Source organism: Mirounga leonina, unplaced genomic scaffold (genome assembly GCF_011800145.1).
Source record: "Mirounga leonina isolate KUSES-001 unplaced genomic scaffold, KU_Mleo_1.0 Mir_201, whole genome shotgun sequence".
NCBI classification, from domain to species: Eukaryota; Metazoa; Chordata; class Mammalia; order Carnivora; family Phocidae; genus Mirounga; species Mirounga leonina.
In genome coordinates this window covers 4,217,065-4,236,466 of record NW_023270504.1, presented here as the reverse complement: position 1 = coordinate 4,236,466, position 19,402 = coordinate 4,217,065, and the positions used below count along the sequence as shown (strand labels likewise).

The window sequence follows — 19,402 nt, the reverse complement described above, 5'->3', positions numbered from 1 at the left end:
CAAAGTATCAACCCCACAGTTTTATTTGTAAAGAACAAAGCATGAAAAGTCATATTTAAATGTACTTCAAAACCTGAAAAACCCACGTCAGTTTCTCTGATATGTATGTTAAAGTGCTTGATAATATCACAATACTCTTTAAATTTTATATTATGTTCAGATGAGGGAAAAAAAAATCCAGTTCTGATGCATTGTTAACAATACAAAGAAACACAATATAATTTAAATGCAGAAATGTTCATTGTTTAAAAAGATACACAGGGTACATTTATACATGGTTCAAGTGTAACACAGAGGGGTTTTTTCTATGTTTAACACCCTCATTTGATTGACAACAGGAACTCCTTACCATACCTCTCTACTGTCAACAAGATTTGGTTTGGAATAGACTGGAGCCACACACAAATACATTCAGGAAACTGGATGAAGTGTGATTCTCTCCCACATAACCCAAGGATGCCCTGGGTTCCTTCAAATGAAGAGAAACTTTTTGATACATGTTTTTTTTCACTCTGGTGTCAACTGCTCAATGTGATACATTTCTGGAGCTAATCTTTATTCTGTCCTTGAGAGGATGATCAGCTCAAGGAAGATCTAGGAGGATGAGTTTCTTCTTGGATTCCTCTGATCACATCATCAGCACCCTCTTCAAAACTTGGAAATCCAAGAGATTTAGAAATGTATTTTAATAGGAGTAAGGGACCTAGAAGTTTATTATTCGTTTCCATCTCCTTTTAAGCTAAGTAAGTAACAAATACTTATGTAAGGAACAGGGGCTTCCAAAGAAACTGATGACCTGGAAACAGCATTCACTTCATAAAAGTAGAGAGGAGTTCGAGACTCCATTCTCAATCAATGAAGGTGTGTTAATACTGAAATATAAATAGCTAAGGGTCAGATTGTCCTTTCAACATGGTGAAAAGGATAGTTTCTGTAAACCTCACAGAGAAAATACAAGTGAAAATCCACTAAAAAATCGTAATTCTTAGCAGAAAGAAGATATTTCAATTAAGAGCTACACTCTCAATGCTGTCAAATATTTCCCTGGGGATCTGAGGTCCTTGTCTGTTGCCTCATGTTTCAAAGTATCTTAGAGGTGTCAACATATCCTACACATACACCGTTAAGTATCGTCTCTACCTCTCTTTCACTTACATTTGCATACAACAGTGCTTTATTCCAAAAAAAGGAAATACAAGCAATTCAGTTATTTCCCCATATCATTCATGTAGTAGGACAGAAGTTCATAAAAATGATTTTTTAAAAAAAGACATGTTAAAGTAAATACACAGGGTTACAAAGGTTCAAAAATGTGTGAAACACTGAAAATAAATTTTAGAGGGAAATTGCAAACTTTTGCAGGTTTCAGTTTCTTATATAAAATTCTTGCTCCCAGTGGGAGAGAAAGGGGAAGAACTTTTATTCTCTGTAGGCCTACTTCACCCCAACTAGAATCCCACTTTATGCTACTCCACACCCCACATGGAGCCTCAGTCAGTTTTAAGGCGCTAATGAGCCCCACCCAGGGGCACTGCTTTCTGGGCTCACACACTGTCCCACCACTGTATCAGAAAGGTTGAGATTCGGAGTTTCAGGACATCTGGAAAACACTTGGAAATTAGATGTTTCAAGAGGTAATATTTTTGGCAATTTCATTTTAAAACAATTTCCTCTCAAGCTATTATTATATGAAAATACTAATTGTGGTTCCGTGCACTACTTTTAATTTATTCTGAGGAAAAAAAGTCAATTACAAAATTGATTTTTACTTACTTTAACTCTGAGGTGTGATTATGAAGCAATATACTAATTAAAAAATTAATATACCAAAAAGGATACCTCTAACTGGGTATGGTCCTTCCAAAAGTCAGCTATAGACATTTATTCTAAGGGTTCTGCCTCTGTCCTGCTCAAAATATTCTGGTATTGGCTTAGAGGTAGTTATAAGCCACATAAGAACGAAGTCTTATTTCTTTAGAATTGTTTCTTTTGTGACCTCAAACTCTGCTTAAGCATCCTTTTCCATCAACTTGGATCCTAAGGACATTTTGTTTCCAAATATTAAATTTCTTCTAAAAGGCCAAGATTTACCAAAACTGGCAACAGAAGAATGGGCTGTAGGCCATCCAAGCATCTTGCAAGGAGGTCCCCACAGGTTTGGAGCCCTGGATGTTATCACTGGAATAACTATGTGGGCTCCTCAGGTAACCAATTTAAAGGGTCCAGCATTCTAGAGGAGGTGTCAGTTCTGGTGTGACTGTTTCTTTTGAAATCGGTTATTTCCACTGTAATGGTCATACTACACAAAGTGGGATAAAACTTTAGGTGTAACTCTTTTTTGGGGTACTTTTTAATGTAATAGCTTTATTCACAGGCCCCAAATCCAATTTTGCTCCTAGTTTTTGTAATGGATGTAATTCTCAACCACTTGAGAACAATTTGTTAAAATGAATGTTAATCCTTATAAATGATTCTTACAAACGAATATTAACAGTGATTTTCCTACCTGTTTAGGTATGGGTAAAGATCCAGGGGTAGAAAGACTATTCATATGAATGCCTCCTCAGAGCTCAGTCTCATGCAGCCTTGGTGTTAATAGAAGACACGAGCTCTAGATTCTAGTCGTTGTCACTGACCAGCCGTGGGGTATTTAGCCTCTCTGATCAAGCGTTCCCATCTATAAAATGATGACTCAATGCTAGCACGCTAACCCAAGTCATCTCTCAGCTGCCCAGAGTGTGCCAGAGGCATGGCCTTCTAAGAAAGGTACTAAGAATAAAACCCTGCACTGATCATTCTGTGGTGTCTGATCACTGCAACACAAGAACCCCATGTTAAATAGGGTCTGGATGCCTCCCATGATAGACTTTCCAGGTCCTTGGAAGAGCTACACCAATGCAGACAGCCCTTAGCCTCAGGCGAGCAAATCTCCAGGCTACCCAGGTCACCCAGAATCATCTTCTTAAAGCCCTTCCATGGGCTTCTAAATGCTGCCTTCGACTCCCCCGGTGCTCCTGGATTACTAAGTCACTGGTTAAAAGGGGATGTGCCTTGGTGACCCCGGCTGAATACAGTGTTCGATAAAGGGAGTGAGGCACTTGTTTCATTAGTTTCTTCCTCCAGGAAATAAGTGGAACAATACTGTTGGCTAAGCCCAGGACCCTCAAGACTGTACAAGGGTCCTGAGAGGCCATGGCTTTGCTCCTCAGCCACAACTGGGAATAAACCCCGGAGCTCTGCTGAGGCAATTTCACCACTAACAATGTGCAAATGCCTAATGAGTTACAGGACCTACTATAAACGAAGACTCAAGGTAACTGGCTAACCCCACATTTATTTAACTTCCTTATAAAATACCAAGCTGGAAAGCTACTCACAATGTTTGGTCTTTCAAAACTGATGCCTCTTGTTCTGCTTCCATTTTTGTCAGTCTGTGCTGCCCTGGCTTTTACCTTCTCAGGGCCAGTTGTTTTATATTATTACCCTTTCTTAAAAAGGAACATAAAACTTGCCCTGAAACACCCAGAAAGGGTTCATTCTTGTCTTTCCCTCTGTTATTTGCATTATCATGGTCAACAAATACTTTCACAAAAACATTCCAAGCTACACAGAGCCCTCCTCCTCCTTAGACATTCCTTCCATTTCCTGAGAGGGGGATGGGCACAGGAAGAAGGGAGGGGAGGGGTGAATGGAACCTAACAAAGACAGGGTTTGAGATTACCCTTGAGGTAAGGAACTGCTGCAGGGGTCAGATGGCCAAATTATAAGTACAGAATCAAACTGCCGTTTGCAGTTCTTATAACTATGAGACCAACACTCTGAAATTCACATCTCTTCAAAGTACCTCACATAACAAGAATAAAAATGCCAAGAATGAAGTTAGTCTAGGCTAATCTTTCCAAAGTGTAAAGAAGTTATAATCCTACAATTTAACATACTTTTCAGGGCTTTGTGTGTTCTCTTTCCAGTTCAGCCAAGCTCCTGGGGTCCAGTATTTAAAATATTTGAATCATATCTTTATCTTGTGCCGACGGAAAAATTTTTCCAAAAGGCTGGAAAAGTGACTTAATTCAAATGTATGAAACCATTTGTAACCTAAAAAAAAATACAAGTGAGGACTATCATGTACAGTAGGTAAAGCTGTTCACATTCACAATACAAAGGATCGGACACACCAGGATGGATGGCTACGACATAACAATGCATTCTGGGTTCCTCTGTGATACCTGGAGGGAAAAAAAAGCCCGACTGGGTTGCACTGTAATTACATGTTTACTGGCTTCTTCCTGGCTAGCACCACTCTTCCCCTCCCCAACTCCCAATGCGGTTAAGCTACTTATTTTAAGTCACAGGAATATTCAATCTAAGAAAAGTATCTTATTAGAGTAATATAATTTCTTCAAGAAGATAGCATATTTACACACATCTAACACATGAAAATACTCTATTTTATACTAAATTCCAGGTTCAAATGAACTACAATACAGCAGTTTGCCTTGTCTGTAGTGTGAGGATTGTTCAAATTGGGGAATACAGTGTGTTGCCCCTGCACTGACTCACTCCCTTGTCAGACAAGTCCAAATCAGTCCCCATAGTTGGGGAAGGCTCAGGAACAAGGGGTCTGGACTGAGCGTTTCTAGCCATGTGGGTTACACATCCACGCCTTTGATGAGTGAGCCTTCCAAGACTATGGTGAAGTCCTGAATGGTCTGCAGAATGCGGATGAGAGAGTTGACAGTCATGCGGTCTCGCAGGAGGGCGCTTTCCTCGTACATTCGGGTAATGGCAGGACACTCAGCTAAGAGTGGGATCCACTGTGGGAGCAGGCGATCCCTACAGATTCAAAGAGAAAGAAGTCCTGAGCTCTGCTGACCTTGCTGCAGAACAACACACACGTTAGAGCTTTCAATGGGAAGGCGCGGGGCTGGACAGAGCAAAACCTAGTCAAGTTTGGAGGTCAGCAGAGAGGAGACCGAAGTCAAGAATTTGGAAATTTGCTGGTTAAAAAGATAACAGTACCGAGACAGTGTAAGCTAATGGGAAAACCCAAGAGATTGTAAAAGTAAGTCTGGACAAATTGGCCATAAGGACTTAACCACATTAAAGAGATTCTGTATTCTGATTTAACACTTTATTATTTTTTAAAGATTTTATTTATTTATTTGACAGAGAGAGCGAGAGAGCACAAGCAGGGGAAACGGGAGAGGGAGAAGTGGGGCTTGATCCCAGGACGCTGGGATCATGACCTGAGCCGAAGGTAGATACTTAACCATCTGAGCCACCCAGGCGCCCCCGATTTAACACTTTAAAAAAAGAGGCAGAATGTCATTTTGTATCTCTCTTTTACAGGGGTGTTACTCAGACATCTGTGGCAAGGCATGCCAAAGTATACTGACCCTATGGGAAGAAAGACTACATTAAATAGTTGGGACTAACATTTTTAAAAGACTAACACAACGTAACATAACATCCATACCTTATATAAGGTAAGGAACAAAAAGCAGAAAAACATTAAGTAGATTTTATATACCTACAGAGGGGCTGCAGTGGTCTAATTAATCAGAACAGTAAAGATACAAAAGAAGATCAGGATCACGTTCAAAAGGAATTTTATTTATTTATTTCTTTATTTTTTAAAAGATTTTATTTATTTGACACGGAGAGAGAAAGAACAAGTAGGCCGAGCAGCAGGCAGAGAGAGAGGGAGGAGGAGGCTCTCCACTGAGCGGGGAGCCGGACATGGGGCTCAATCCCAGGACCCGGGGATCATGACCTGAGCCAAAGGCAGACGCTTAACCGACTGAGCCACCCAGGCGCCTCCAAAAGGAATTTTAGAAGCATAGCTGAAATTGGCCCCTCTTATTAAGAAGAAATAAAGAACTTAGTTCTGTAAACCAGTTGTTTCAGGAGGACAACATCTCAACCTTCAGTGTGTCTTTTTTTTGAGAGAGAGAGAGAAAGCGCAGGAGGGAGGGAGGGTCAGAGGGAGAAGCAGACTCCCTGCTGAGCAGAGAGCCCGATGGTGGGACTCAATCCCGGGACTCCAGGATCATGACCTGGGCCCAAGGCAGACATTTAACTGACTGAGCCACCCAGGTGCACAACCTTCAGTGTGTACTGATTAAACTCTGACATTAGTTATCTGTCACTAAGTACCTAAGATGTCCTTACTGAGCATCCCTCAATATGCCTTTCTTTTTTTTTTAAGTTTATTTTTTGTAGTAATCTCTACACCCAAAAGGGGGCTCAAACTCACAACCCTGAGATTAAGAGTCGCATGCTCTTCTGAGCCAGCCGGGTGCCCCACAATATGCCTTTCATGACAACAGCAGCCATAACTAGGCCATCTTGAATCTCGTTGGGGAGCCAGGGCTGTAGGAAAAAACAAACACTGCACAGATAACTTCAAAAGAATCTTCTTCTTGGGATGCCTGGGTGGCTCAGTCCATTGAGCATCTGACTCTTGATTTTGGCTCAGGTCATGATCTCAAGGTTGTGAGATTGAGCCCTGTGTTGGAATATACACTCAGCGGGTAGTCTGCTTGAGATTCTCTCTCTCCCTCGCCCTCTGCCCCTCCCCTGTACTTTCTCTTTCTCAAATAAAGAAATCTTAAAAAAAAAAAAAAATTATTCTGAAGGTCTACGTGTTTCATTTCTTACAATTCTGACAGCTGTTTTAAAATTAATCATTGTGCAGCTCCTATGTGTCATTTTCCAAAAATACAGGGGTAGGAAATTGTCTTAAAGACTTTATATAGTTAAGAATTATTTATATAGAAAAAAATCAGTATGAATTCTATAATGTTCTTCAATTTAAAGTAATACGGTGGTATATTGTAAATATATGTATGTGTATGTGCTGGTGTGTCAAGTTCCTTACAAACTACCTATCACCTATCTGCCCACCTCTGGGGCCAGTGTAGTGTAATGGTTGGGAGCTGAGGCTCTCTAATGAGACTGGGTATGAATCTTGGCTCTGCCTCTTTCTAGATGTGTGACCTTGGGAAAGTTGCTTAACTTAGCTATGCCTCATCTATTTTCTGTTTTCTCATCTACACAATGAGGGTACAGCTCATTGCATAGATGAGAAAACAGCTGCTACTTCATGTAGCGTAACAGTGAAGTGACAGGAGGATTAAATGAGATAATGAATGTAACGTACTTAGCATAGTGCCAATACATAGCAAGTACCCAATAAACAGTAGTCTCCTAAGAAAACTAGGAATGGAAGAAGCCCAGGGGAGAGCTCTGGAAGGGGCATGATCTGGCATAACCCCTTCTGGACTCTTGTTCAACACGTAACAAATATAGGGAAAGTCAAGAGCTGGCTTTATACCGTGTTCCAAGGCAAACTAAAATCTGGAATTTGCCGTCCTTCCCAATGTTCCTGGGTGCAGTATTAATAGCATTTACATAGTGGCAGAAGGTTTTGCAGGATGATTTCTGAATAAGGACATCATCTTCATTGTCTAGAATCTGGTCAGTGGTTTCAAAATAAGCAACTGCTTTCTCTGGGGAAGGAAGTCAGAATCATATAATAATACACATTAATACTTCATATACAGAAAGATTAATCACTTAGTTTATTCTGGAAACACTATTGATGCTTTGCATTATAGCCAGTTCAGAAACCAAAATCATTACTTTATCACTGGTTTCAAGAAGAATTCCAGAGGTCCATGTTTCACAGTGGAACAATATACTCCCAGGAGTTTATTTTCTAATCTAGACTGCATTCCAGAAGGGTAGAAAGTTTACTCTCTTTAGAATACCTTCAAGCAATGGAAATTGGCAAAAAAGAAAAAAAACGGACTCCTCTGTCAAGACTAGAATCTTCTAGGAGTAACTAGCAAATATACAGTAGCCATTAAGATGGTGCCCTCTGTTCTGGTTACAGAATGGCTGGCTAACACTTTGCAACAAAATCCTTGAAACAGAACTGATTCAGGAAATCTGAGGAAGGGATATGTATACACATACCAGAAACAGGAGCAGTAAGATTCTAGGCATTCCGAAAGAAAAAAAAAAAAATGCCTAGCTCTCTCAACCTTTTCTTTGTCTAAAAATTCTAAGTTGGATAAAATCAACTACTTCATCTAGACTATATTTACAAGACACAAAATGATTGATCACCCCTTTAAAAAAACTGGGAATTCTAGAAGAACTGCATACCAAAATAAAGATTACAAAGCTTATTTAGCAAGCTAGAGCAGCATACTCCAACAGAACTTTCTGTGATGAATGAGATGTTCTATATCTGCAAGGTTCAATTTAGTAGCTCCTAGGTTAAGGCAGGTGTGACTAAGGAAGTGAATTTTAAATTTAATTTACATTAAATCAGTTTAAATTTAAATAGCCACATGTAGCTAGTGGTTACCATACTGGACAGCATAAAGCTAGAGTAATCCTTCTAAAACAGAAGTTACATTAGGTCACTCACTCCTTGGCTCAAAGCCTTCCAATGACTTCCTATTTCAATCATGATAAAGACCAAAGTTCTTCCAATGACCTAGATGGCCCTAAAGCACCTGGGTCTGGCAGTAAACAGCCCTCTTCCCCAATATCCTCTTAGTCTCTTGTCTCCCTCACTCTGCCCCGTCACATTAGTCTTGCTATTCCTTGAAAAGGCCAAGCACACCACTCCCAGCTTGGGGCCTCTCCCTGGCAGTTCTCTCAGCCCCCAGTGTTCTTCTCCCAGATAGTCACATGGCTCGACTAACTTCCTTAGAGTCTTTGCTCAAATGTCACCTTGTCCACAAAGCGTATAACCACCCCACTTAGAAGAGCACTCTCCACTCCATGTCCTGTCACTCTGCTCTATTTTTTTCCACATCAAACATAGCTTTGTAACATATTAGATGAAATGCATACTTGTTATGTTTTTGTGCATTGTCTGGGTTCCTGTCCCCACCAGAATGTAAGTTTGTCAACCATAGAGATTTTTGTGTTTTACTTACCTCTTGATGTATATCTTTTTTTTTTTAAAGTAAGCTCTATGCCCAACGTGGGGCTTGAACTCATGACCCTGAGATCAAGAGTCCCATGCTCTACCAACTGAGCCAGCCAGCTGTCCCTTGATGTATATCTTGAGTATCTAGAATAGTGTCTGGAATATTATGGACACTGTAAATACTTGTTGAATGAATGAAAAGCAAAGATACTGCTAATTTGATATTTATTTTAAAAAATGTACTCCCTTGTTACTAACCCTTATTTGCTTAAACTCCTGTGTCTTCAAGTTTTCTAAGAAATATTTCAGTGACCTTACAATAATATACACCCGCTTTAATTTACCTATGAAGTCCCAGATGAAGACATTCTTGTGAAAGATGCGGGCAGATTTGAACCCATGATGGAAGACTTGTTCAAGTGCCACAACCAGTCCATTTTCTCCACACAGCAACACTGTGAGGCTTCCTCTCTGTGGAGCAAAACACACAGTGCCAAAGGATGATAGGCCGCATCTATGTTTAACAAGATGTTAGAAGAAGAGGTGCTGAGGACTGCTATGAAGCTTGTTTTTATAGCTATGAGAAAGCTTAAAGATAAAAATTAACATACCCTCTACTGCCTTATGGATCATGTGTAAAAATGGCTTTAAAATCCTATATATTAAGTTTTATAGATCATCATACCTCTTTTTCAGGTTTGTGAAAATGTTTCACAATATTATTCACAGCTTCTCCAATTCCTTCTTGGATCTGTCCAGCATTGGGTTCTGAAAAAATAATGAACAGTGCCTGAATTCTCATGCAAGGGAAATAAACTAAAGTACTATGGGGTATCACCTGTGTCCACCAGGCAGGGAACACTTCACCACAGCAGGCTGGCTTGTCAGGGGCCCAGTGAAACTTGCCTTAGGCCAGTTCGGCCCAGTGGGAGGCATCTTAGCACAAAGGAAAAGAATCCAACAGACTCCTAGATTCAAATTCCAACTTTACCACTTGCAATTTACAACCTTGGTTAGATGTCAAATTTCTTCTGAGTTTGAATTTCCTCAGCTTTAGCTAAAATAGGGAAAATATACACCTCATGGGTCACTGGGAAAGGTGAATGAGATATTACAGGTGTTATTCACCTGGCATGGTACCTGTCACAAAGTGCTAGCAAGATCCTGGATCTGAGGAGTGAGGTGGGAAAGACCCACAGCATCATTTGCAGGTACCCTCTTATCCTACCTACCTCTGAGTCCCTTAGTGGGCAGAGACCCAGGTTTGTGAAGCTTTGAATGGCTAACCTGAAAGCTGTGTTTTTGCTATCGTGTTGAAAGTAAAGGGAAGATGCCTGGTACACTGCGGCACCCGAAGCCCAGAACTGCTTGCTTCCTTTTCTGGTACTCAGTCCATTTGGACACTGCTTCATTTGCCACCCCCCGCCCCCCACACATGCTTAGGCCGTTCTTGGGGGAGAGCGTGGTGGGCTGCCTGAATGGGATCTAAACTGCCTTTGCTGCCCAAACCCCAAGAATGGTTAAAAAAATAAAAAGATAGTAAACAGATTTTAGGGATAGAAGTAGGTAGGTAACAAGAGAAAAAATTAAATATTTGGTAATTTCTTATGGTGATTAGCTATTAAATTTAATTTACATGTCACACCATAAAGGACAAACTACACATTTTAGTGTTTAAGAATCTTCGAATTCATACTGCTGGAGGATTTCTTGCATAAAACATTCTTCAGGTAGAACTCAAGTTTTTCTACACCAATGCATAAAAATTGTAAATGGGAACCTCTAATGATTGAAGGACTAGAGCATAGAGCTTACTTTAAAAAAAAAAGATATACATCAAGAGATAAGTAAAACACAAAAATCTCTATGGTTGACAAACTTACATTCTGGTGGGGACAGGAACCCAGACAATGCACAAAAACATAACAAGTATGTGGCCTCTTCAGCTGCTAGTTACTTTTTCCTTTCTCTAAATATATTTTTTTAATTTTTATTTTTTTAAAAGTAATCTCTATGTACAACGTGGGGCTCAAACTCATGACCCCAAGATCAAGAGTCATATGCTCTACGGACTAAGCCAGCCAGGCACCCCTGAATATTTTCTTTTTTAAACAGGAAGACCTTGGGGCGCCTGGGTGGCTCAGCTGGTTAAGCATCTGCCTTCAGCTCAGGTCATTATCTCAGCATCCTCGGATTGAGCCCCATGAAGGGGTCCTGGCTCAGTGGAGCCTGTTTCTCCCTCTCTCTCTGCCTCTCCCCTTGCTCATGCTCTCTCTCTGTCTCTGTCTCAAATGAATAAATAAAATCTTTAAAAATAAACATGAAGATGTATTTTGAAAACTTTTATTCATTCTAAAATAGCACTGTACTAATCAGTTGTATTTTATTTTTAAAGATTTTATTTATTTATTTTTTAAAAGATTTTATTTATTTATTTGACAGAGACACAGCGAGAGAGGGAACACAAGCAGGGGGAGTGGAAGAAGGAGAAGCAGGCTCTCTGCAGAGCAGGGAGCCCGACATGGGGCTCCATCCCAGGACCCTGACCTGAGCCGAAGGCAGACGCATAACGACGGAGCCACCCAGGCGCCCATAAAGATTTTATTTTTAAGTAATCTCTAAACCCAACATGGGGCTCGAACTTACAGCCCTGAGATCAAGAGGCTCATGCTCTACCGACTGAGCCAGCCAGGAGCCTCTAATCAGAAGTATTTTAAAACTGATTTATAACTTTTAGTTCTCTAAATATCACCTTGCACACACTGTGAGAAAATGCCAATTACCCATCTCTGAATCTCAGGTTATTTAAAATTTTCTACTTATTAAGGAAAGAAAATATGACCAAAGGTTAGGCCTCTTAAAACAGTAATATCCCACAAAACTGTGACTGTTTTAGAAGTTGTAATAATTTGGATGGATTGGGCTGAAATCTTTTAAGTCAGTCTTTTTTTTTTTTAAGATTTTTACTTTTTTATTTGACAGACACAGAGAGAGTGAGAGAGGCAACACAAACAGGGGGAGTGGCAGAGGGAGAGGGAGAAGCAGGCTTCCCGCTGAACAGGGGGCCTGACACGGGGCTCGATCCCAGGACCCTGAGATCATGACCTGAGCCGAAGGCAGACGCTTAACGACTGAGCCACCCAGGCGCCCCCTTAAGTCAGTCTTTTAAGTCAATTTAGGATTACATACAATAAATTCACCAATTTTAAGTGTGCAATTTGATGAGCTTTGACAGATGTATCATGCAACCACCACAATCATGATGTAGAAAATTTCCACCAACCCAAAAAGCTCCCCTGTGCTCCTTTTTCAGTCAATCCCCTTCCCTAGCTCTCAAGTCCTGGCAATTGATGCTCTGATTTCTATCATTATTATACTGCCTTTTCTAGAATTCAGTATAAATGGAATCATATAGCATCTAGTCTTTTGTGTCTGTTCTCTTTTAGTTAGCGTAATGCTTCTGAGATTCACCCATATTGTTAGATACATCAATAGTTCGTTCATTTTCATATATTGCTGAGAAGTACGCCACTGAATAGATATAGCACATTCTGCTTATCCAATCACCAGCTGGTGGATATTGGATTATTTCCATTTTGACTATGACAAATAAACCTCCTATGAACATGACATGGGGCTGCAAGTCTTAGTGTAGCTACATGTATTCACTTCTCATGAGTAAATACTGAGTGGGATTCTGTATCAATGTGTGCTAAACGTGTGTGCGTCTTTATAAGAAAGTGCCAAACTGTTCTTCCTTTGGCATTCCCACTAGCAGTGTCTGAGCATTCCACTGCTCTCCATCCTCACCAATATTTGGCATTACCAGTCTTTATAATTTTAGTTTTTCTAGTGAGTGTGTGAAGTCTACCTCTGAAGGCAACAGGGAATTATGAATCAGGGGACTACTTTGAGAAAGAGTAAGGGGAATTTTTAGACTATATCATTCTAATAGTTAATATACCGCCATGTGCTAATAAATGGATAGGGACTGAAAATATCTAAGGAAACCTCTTTGTTGGTAAACTGAAAACCTCTCAGGTTCTGTTATATTCTACTTATGGCTTTATTGTCTATAGCTGAAATAAAACCACTTCACTGATAAACTTCTGTAATTTTTCACTAATCATACTGCCTCTGTTTTAGTTTTTCTGTGGCTCCTGTAATGGATTACCACAAACTTGGTGACTTAAGACAACAGAAATCTATTCATTGTTCTGGAGTGCCAGAAGTCAGAAATTATCACCGGGCAGAAATCAAGGCAGGGCCACCCTCCCTCTGGAGGCTCTGTGGGAGCACATGCTCCTCACCTCTTCAAGCTTCTGGTGGTTGCTGGCATTCTCTGGCTTGCAGCTGCATCACTCCAATTTCTGCCTCCCTCTTTTAAGAATATGTGTGACCAGGGCACCTGGGTGGCTCAGTCGTTAAGCGTCTGCCTTCGGCTCAGGTCATGATCCCAGGGTCCTGGGATGGAGTCCAACATCGGGCTCCCTGCTCAGCAGGAAGCCTGCTTCTCCCTCTCCCACTCCCCCTGCTTGTGTTCCTGTTCTCGCTGTCTCTCTTTGTCATATAATAAAGTCTTAAAAAAAAAAAAAGAATATGTGTGACTGCATTTAGGGCCCACCTAGATAATCCAGGATAATCTCCCCATCCCAAAATTCTTAATTTAATCATTTACAAAGATCTTTTTTCCAAATAAAGTAACATTTACTGATTCTGGGATTAGGATCTAATACCCTTGGGAGACATTATTCAACCTACTAAAGCCCACATTAGCATAAATTGGAAGTTTATGGTAGTATTAAAGATGGCATATAAGTATAGCATCCTACTCATAGATGTCACTCCTTTATAGTATTTTATTACTTCCATAGGAACATAGGGGTAGGGAGAGGAATTTTTAGATTTTCTCTTGGAATAAGGGGCTCTGGATAGCTAGATGTAGCTCTCTGGGAGTACTATAATAAGAACTGTCCTTATTCCTCCTTTAAGGTTGTTGTTGTTTTTGTTTTTCAAGATTTTATTTATTTGACAGAGAGAGACACAGCAAGAGAGGGAACACAAGCAGGGGGAGTGGGAGGGAGAAGCAGGCTCCCTGCTGAGCAGGGAGCCCGATGCGGGGCTCGATCCCAGGACCCTGGGATCATGACCTGAGCAGAAGGCAGACGCTTAATGACTGAGCCACCCAGGCGTCCCAGTTGTTTTTTTAAAGTACAACCCACCCCACAACATGGGGCTTGAACTCAAAACCCCAAGATCAAGAGTCGCATGCTCTACTGACTGAGCCAGCCAGGTGCCCTTCCTCCTTTAAGTTTCAGTCAAAATATTATTTATTCACATTTCCATAGTTTAATTAAAACAGAGCATGCAGTTTTTGTTTGATTTTAATATCTAAATTCTTCAGGCTTTTAATTATTTGTTAATTCTTGCTGTATTTTTTCCCTTTCCTCTCTCCTCCCTCCCTCTTTCAAATTCCGTTGGCCCAAATTAATTTTCCTCAGCTTTCTTCTTTTTAATCTTGTCACAATTCATTAATGCAACAGTTTCCTCTGAAACGGCCACATGATGCCCACAACATCTGAGGCACACTGCAAATTTAACAATCAATGGTGGTACTTACTGGTGGTTTTTCCTGTCAGTGAAGTGATGCTCAGTCTCCGAGCTGAGGTGGGGGATTTCTGTTGGGGTGGAGTCCGACACTGCTTTACCAGATCCTCATCTGCCACTGAGGTCATCAATTCCCCAATAAGGATTCTCTCCAGGCTTCCATCATCAATGCCTTTCCCCAACCACCGCCCGCATGGGAACCTTGTAGGTCAGAAAAACAACTTCTCCATCACCAGCACTTTACTAGTTTTAATCAGAATTTTTAAAATGGCATCATGGGTGAAGCCCATTATTTTAGTGCCTATGGGTTGTTTTTAAAATTTTAATTTTAAAATTTCAAACATACAGAAAAGTAGAATCGTGTAACAGACACCATATTCTTTAATGTTTTGCTATATGCTTTGTTTTTATTTTGTGTTGAAGTATTTTATTATTTTTTTAAAAGATTTTATTTATTTGAGAGAGAGAGACACAGCGAGAGAGGAAACACAAGCAGGGGGAGTGGGAGAGGGAGAAGCAGGCTTCCCACTGAGCAGGGAGCCCGATGTGGGACTGGATCCCAGGACCCCGGGATCATGACCTGAGCCAAAGGCAGACGCTTAATGACTGGGCCACCCAGGCGCCCCTGTGTTGAAGTATTTTAAAGTACATTCCATGCATCAGGACGTTTTACCCCTAAAAACACTTCAGTATGAATCTCTGAAAAATAAGGACATTCTTTCTTATATAGCCAGAAATTGTTATCACATTCAACCAAATTACAATGATTCAGTATTTTCTCATACCTAGTCTATATTAAAATACTGTGGTTAGTTCTGACAAGAATATTTTCAAACTAGAAGTTAATGTGGGAGATGAGTTATAGGAGAAAAGAGGACAATGTTTCCAAAGAGGAGTAGCAGCTGTAACTAGTAGAGTCCAAAAGATCCTTTCCTCCTACTAAATTACTTTAAGCTGCCTTTTTTTTTTTTTTAAATCACAGTTATATCAGTCTTTTCTAACACTTGTGGACTAAGTATTAAGAGCAAACACAATCAATTTTTTAAAAGTTTTTTTGGTGGCAATTTTGTATTACATAAAAAGTAAAACTAAGGGGCGCCTGGGTGGCTCAGGTCATGATCCCAGGATACTGGGATCAAGCCTCCCCCAACCCGGAAACTCCCTGCTCAGCAGGGGGCCTACTTCTTCTCCCTCTGCAGCTCCCCCCTCCATTCATGTTGTCTCTTGCTTACTCTGCTCTCACCCTCAAATAAGTAGAAAATTAAAAAAAAGTAAAACTAAACCAAAAACCCTAAACTAAAATTCGAAGGCAGTGAGAAAGCTTCAGAAAGAAAACAGTTCTTTTTTTAAAGTTTATTTTTTTGGTAATCTCTACACCCAACATGGGGCTCACACTCACCACCCTGAGATCAAGAGTCGCATGCTCTTCAGGCTGAGCCAGCCATGCGCCCCAGAAGAAAACAATTCTTAAACATTTTCTTGTCTAAAGAGCCTCAAAGAAAGAATTCTGAGCTCCCAAGGACATTTACTTACCTGTATGTATGTCCTGTGATCTCATTTCTGACCATGACACAATCCACTAGCCATTTGGCTAACAGTCCCGAGTTATCATGCCCAATCTGAACAGTGGTCAGCTTCCCCAAGTTCTGGCACTGGAGGGACAGGACCACAGGTTATTCAGAGCCTGATCCCACGCCCACTACCACTTAGCTTTGGTGGTGGCACTTTGGTTCCATTTAATTTAACAACTGCTGAGGACCCATCCTGCATAATGTGCTCTGCTTTGTACTAGAGAAATATATTCACATCTAATATAGCCCGTCTATGAGATAGGACACATATGGACATTAACTATCAAGTGAGGGGAGCCTTTAGGATGAGACGAATTTCAAGAAGTGGCGATAGGATCCTATTTAGATTCAGTCACAGTGAGGTCAGGAAATAACCACAGATATAAAAAAAATCACTGACACAGCTGTTTTTCTGTTTCTAATAAAATGCTAAGGCAGAACTGACCTCAACCCTTATCTACTAGAAGTCTTTGAAACTATCATAAAAAAAGTACAGTTATCAATGTCATTCCTGGCCATTGTTGGACAAGTACAAAAGAAAGCAATGATAAAAGTAAGAGTAAAAATAAAAGTCAATTAAATTCTGACTTTTAAATTCTGATAAAATATCACAGAACCCCCAACTGACTATGTATGGTTGAGAACATCAGAGCTATGAGTTCTTAAAGCCCTTGACTTCTTCGTATCAAGTGAGAAGGCATCATAGCCATCCAGGTGAGGGAGGAGGGCATCCTGAATTAGCTGTGGCAGGAAAGATGGAAAGAAGTAGGCAGAAATGAGAGAGTCTGGAAACAGTAACGACTGGATTTATAATAGAGTTTATGTTCCATACTTGCTAGTCAAAGAAAAGCCAAGGGTTTTAATCTTTTATACATAATGAGTCCATTAGAGAAATAGGGCTAAAACGGGCTCTTGGGTGTGTTATGACTGAGTGGAAACTGCTATTCCCAGACCCCAAGGAACACAATAGGACATTCAGTTAGAACTACTTCCCTCCTGAAACAAGAGCACGAGTTTGTCTTCTTCCTGCATGCCAGGATCAGCCTGCAGGGGGGCTCAAAGACAAGGGGAATATTTCACCAGCTGACACCTGAAAACTGACTACAATATTGAAAGGTATTTTTGTAGAATCACTCTACAAATGTCACCATGTGGTTTACAAGCCATAAGCATGGATGTCAGCTCTCCTGTCCTTTTGTCCAGATTCAGGCAGGGAGCATTTTACCGTAAGGAAGAGAACCACTGTGGGAAAAGCATTTACTAGAATATTCCCTACTTGCCTGGTTCTGTGCTAGGCATCGGCAATCATGGAATAGGACCTAGCAAAGCCCCAACGTATTCCATTGCAAGTAGAAAAATAGAGCTTAATAATTAAAATTATAGCAATAAAAAAAATAACTGTGTTTAAGACAATTTTAGGTGTATACTCACAAAAATAATCCTGCATGCTTGAGTACTCCTTTTATTATTTGAGGAAAAATGAAAAAGTAAAACTGGAATCCTTGTGAAGAACTATGTATGACATTTTCTGCTAAGAAAGGTATTGGCTGAACCTACCTCAAAAGTCATTTCGAGGAGGTTTTTGGGAATCTGCATTATTCCCGTGTCTCCTAGCTCTCCTGATACACAGATCCAAGGGTTCGATGTGATGATCGCATTGCTCAGTTTTTTGATGGGGATGATCACTGACCTATATGGAATCACTGAAAGAACAATGCTAAAATTAAGTAAAAAATTACAATAAAATTCTCCTGATAATAAAGCAAATATGTATTAATGACTCTGCTGGCTTTCATAGGTAGTTTGCTCATTATGATCTATCAAGATATACTTAAATAAAGAGATGAGATCGCCTCTTCCAGTCTAGAAAGATGAAGTCCAGTTTATAAATCACAAGTCTCAACACTTTTGATGGTTTCCATGGCATATATATCACCAGGTATGCATGGCATGCAGAGTATCACCATGGTGATATATATAACTTCTACATTTACAAAAAAACAATCCCAGGCATTAACACCAGAACTGACTGCTATACAGAATTTTCATTGCTTTAACATTTTAAATTTTGTTCTAAAATCAAGTATATAAATGAACATGGTTACTGATATGGTTTCATAGGTAAAAGGGGGTGAATGACTTCTTGGACACTATCCTCTTGTTGCTAATTTTCTCAGGCAATGTTTCAGAACGTTCTCATCCCAATTTTTTAAAAAAAATATTTTATTTATTTGATATATAGAGAGAGACAGTGAGAGCAGGAACACAAGCAGGGGAGTGGGGGAGAGAGAAGCAGGCCTCCCGCCGAGCAGGACTCCCGACGTGGGGTTCGATCCCAGGACCCCGGGACCAGGACCTGAGCAGAAGGCAGACACCCAACGACTGAGCCACCCAGGCGCCCCATCCCAATTTTACACCATGATAAGCAAAGCCAAGAGTAATAACCAATGCCATTCTGGACCCAACATAAAGTCTATAAACCACAATTTGGAAAGCTATCGAGGCCACTCAGGAGGTACAAGAGGAGCCCTGCGGAAAGAATCAAAATGTAGAAAGAAATCTGTGTGCACTTTTCCTTCTGAAGGCTCTTCAAAAGGCACACCACTAGATGTCACTGTCCTATCACCGTCTTTTGCTCAAACAGGATGGCTCGCTATACATTGTGCACTCCCTCCATCCTCTTTTAAAAATGGGGATGGCTCAAACACACTGGCGCATTTTTATCCCTCAGAGTCATGCATGGTTTTTTTTTTAAAGCAGGGTAGAATCAATTTTTGTTGGTATCCTTGGGATTTCTGCTCCTTTAGTCCTAAGAAGGGGTATTAGAAACCCTCCTTGAAAGATCTACACATAGGATGATACACATTTATTGGACAAGGTGCCCAGATACAGCCTCAGAAAATGAGATCGTGGTTCAATGCACTCTTAGATGAGGAAAGTGAATGGGATAAATGGTTCATTTCCCTAATTTTACATAAACGACTTTCTTTATGTTGGGTGAATAACCTCCCTTTCTGTCTTTTCATTTTGGCTGAAGGAAAGGAAAATGTCAGAGGAAAGGCCATACTTTCATGGTTTAGTAATCATCAGAATCAAATGGGTTTAGCAACTGAAAGCAGAAGAGGTTAGTGCAAGATTTTATTTTAGGTGCCAGAGGCTTCTTTTATTCCTTTCACGGAGAGGATTAAAAAAGCTGCAAAAAAAAAAAAAAGGGTTTAGGGTCAGCAGTTCTGAGGCTGCAAAGGGACCACAGATGCACAACAGTGATTACATA

General features: G+C 40.4%; 1 protein-coding gene across 3 annotated transcripts in view; it reads right to left on the bottom strand.

The window, feature by feature from the left end:
* Positions 1 to 19,402, bottom strand: part of DENND5B (DENN domain containing 5B) — a 191,558-nt gene continuing 172,156 nt past the window's right edge. For all 3 annotated transcript variants that reach the window (XM_035027958.1, XM_035027959.1, XM_035027960.1), the window contains 7 exons: positions 17,686 to 17,831; positions 16,091 to 16,209; positions 14,571 to 14,758; positions 9,636 to 9,718; positions 9,295 to 9,421; positions 7,337 to 7,511; positions 1 to 4,833 (listed from right to left, as the gene is read on the bottom strand). In XM_035027958.1, coding sequence (XP_034883849.1) covers positions 4,650 to 4,833; positions 7,337 to 7,511; positions 9,295 to 9,421; positions 9,636 to 9,718; positions 14,571 to 14,758; positions 16,091 to 16,209; positions 17,686 to 17,831 — 1,022 coding nt within the window. In that variant the 3' untranslated portion in view covers positions 1 to 4,649. The remainder of the gene's footprint in view (positions 4,834 to 7,336; positions 7,512 to 9,294; positions 9,422 to 9,635; positions 9,719 to 14,570; positions 14,759 to 16,090; positions 16,210 to 17,685; positions 17,832 to 19,402) is intronic.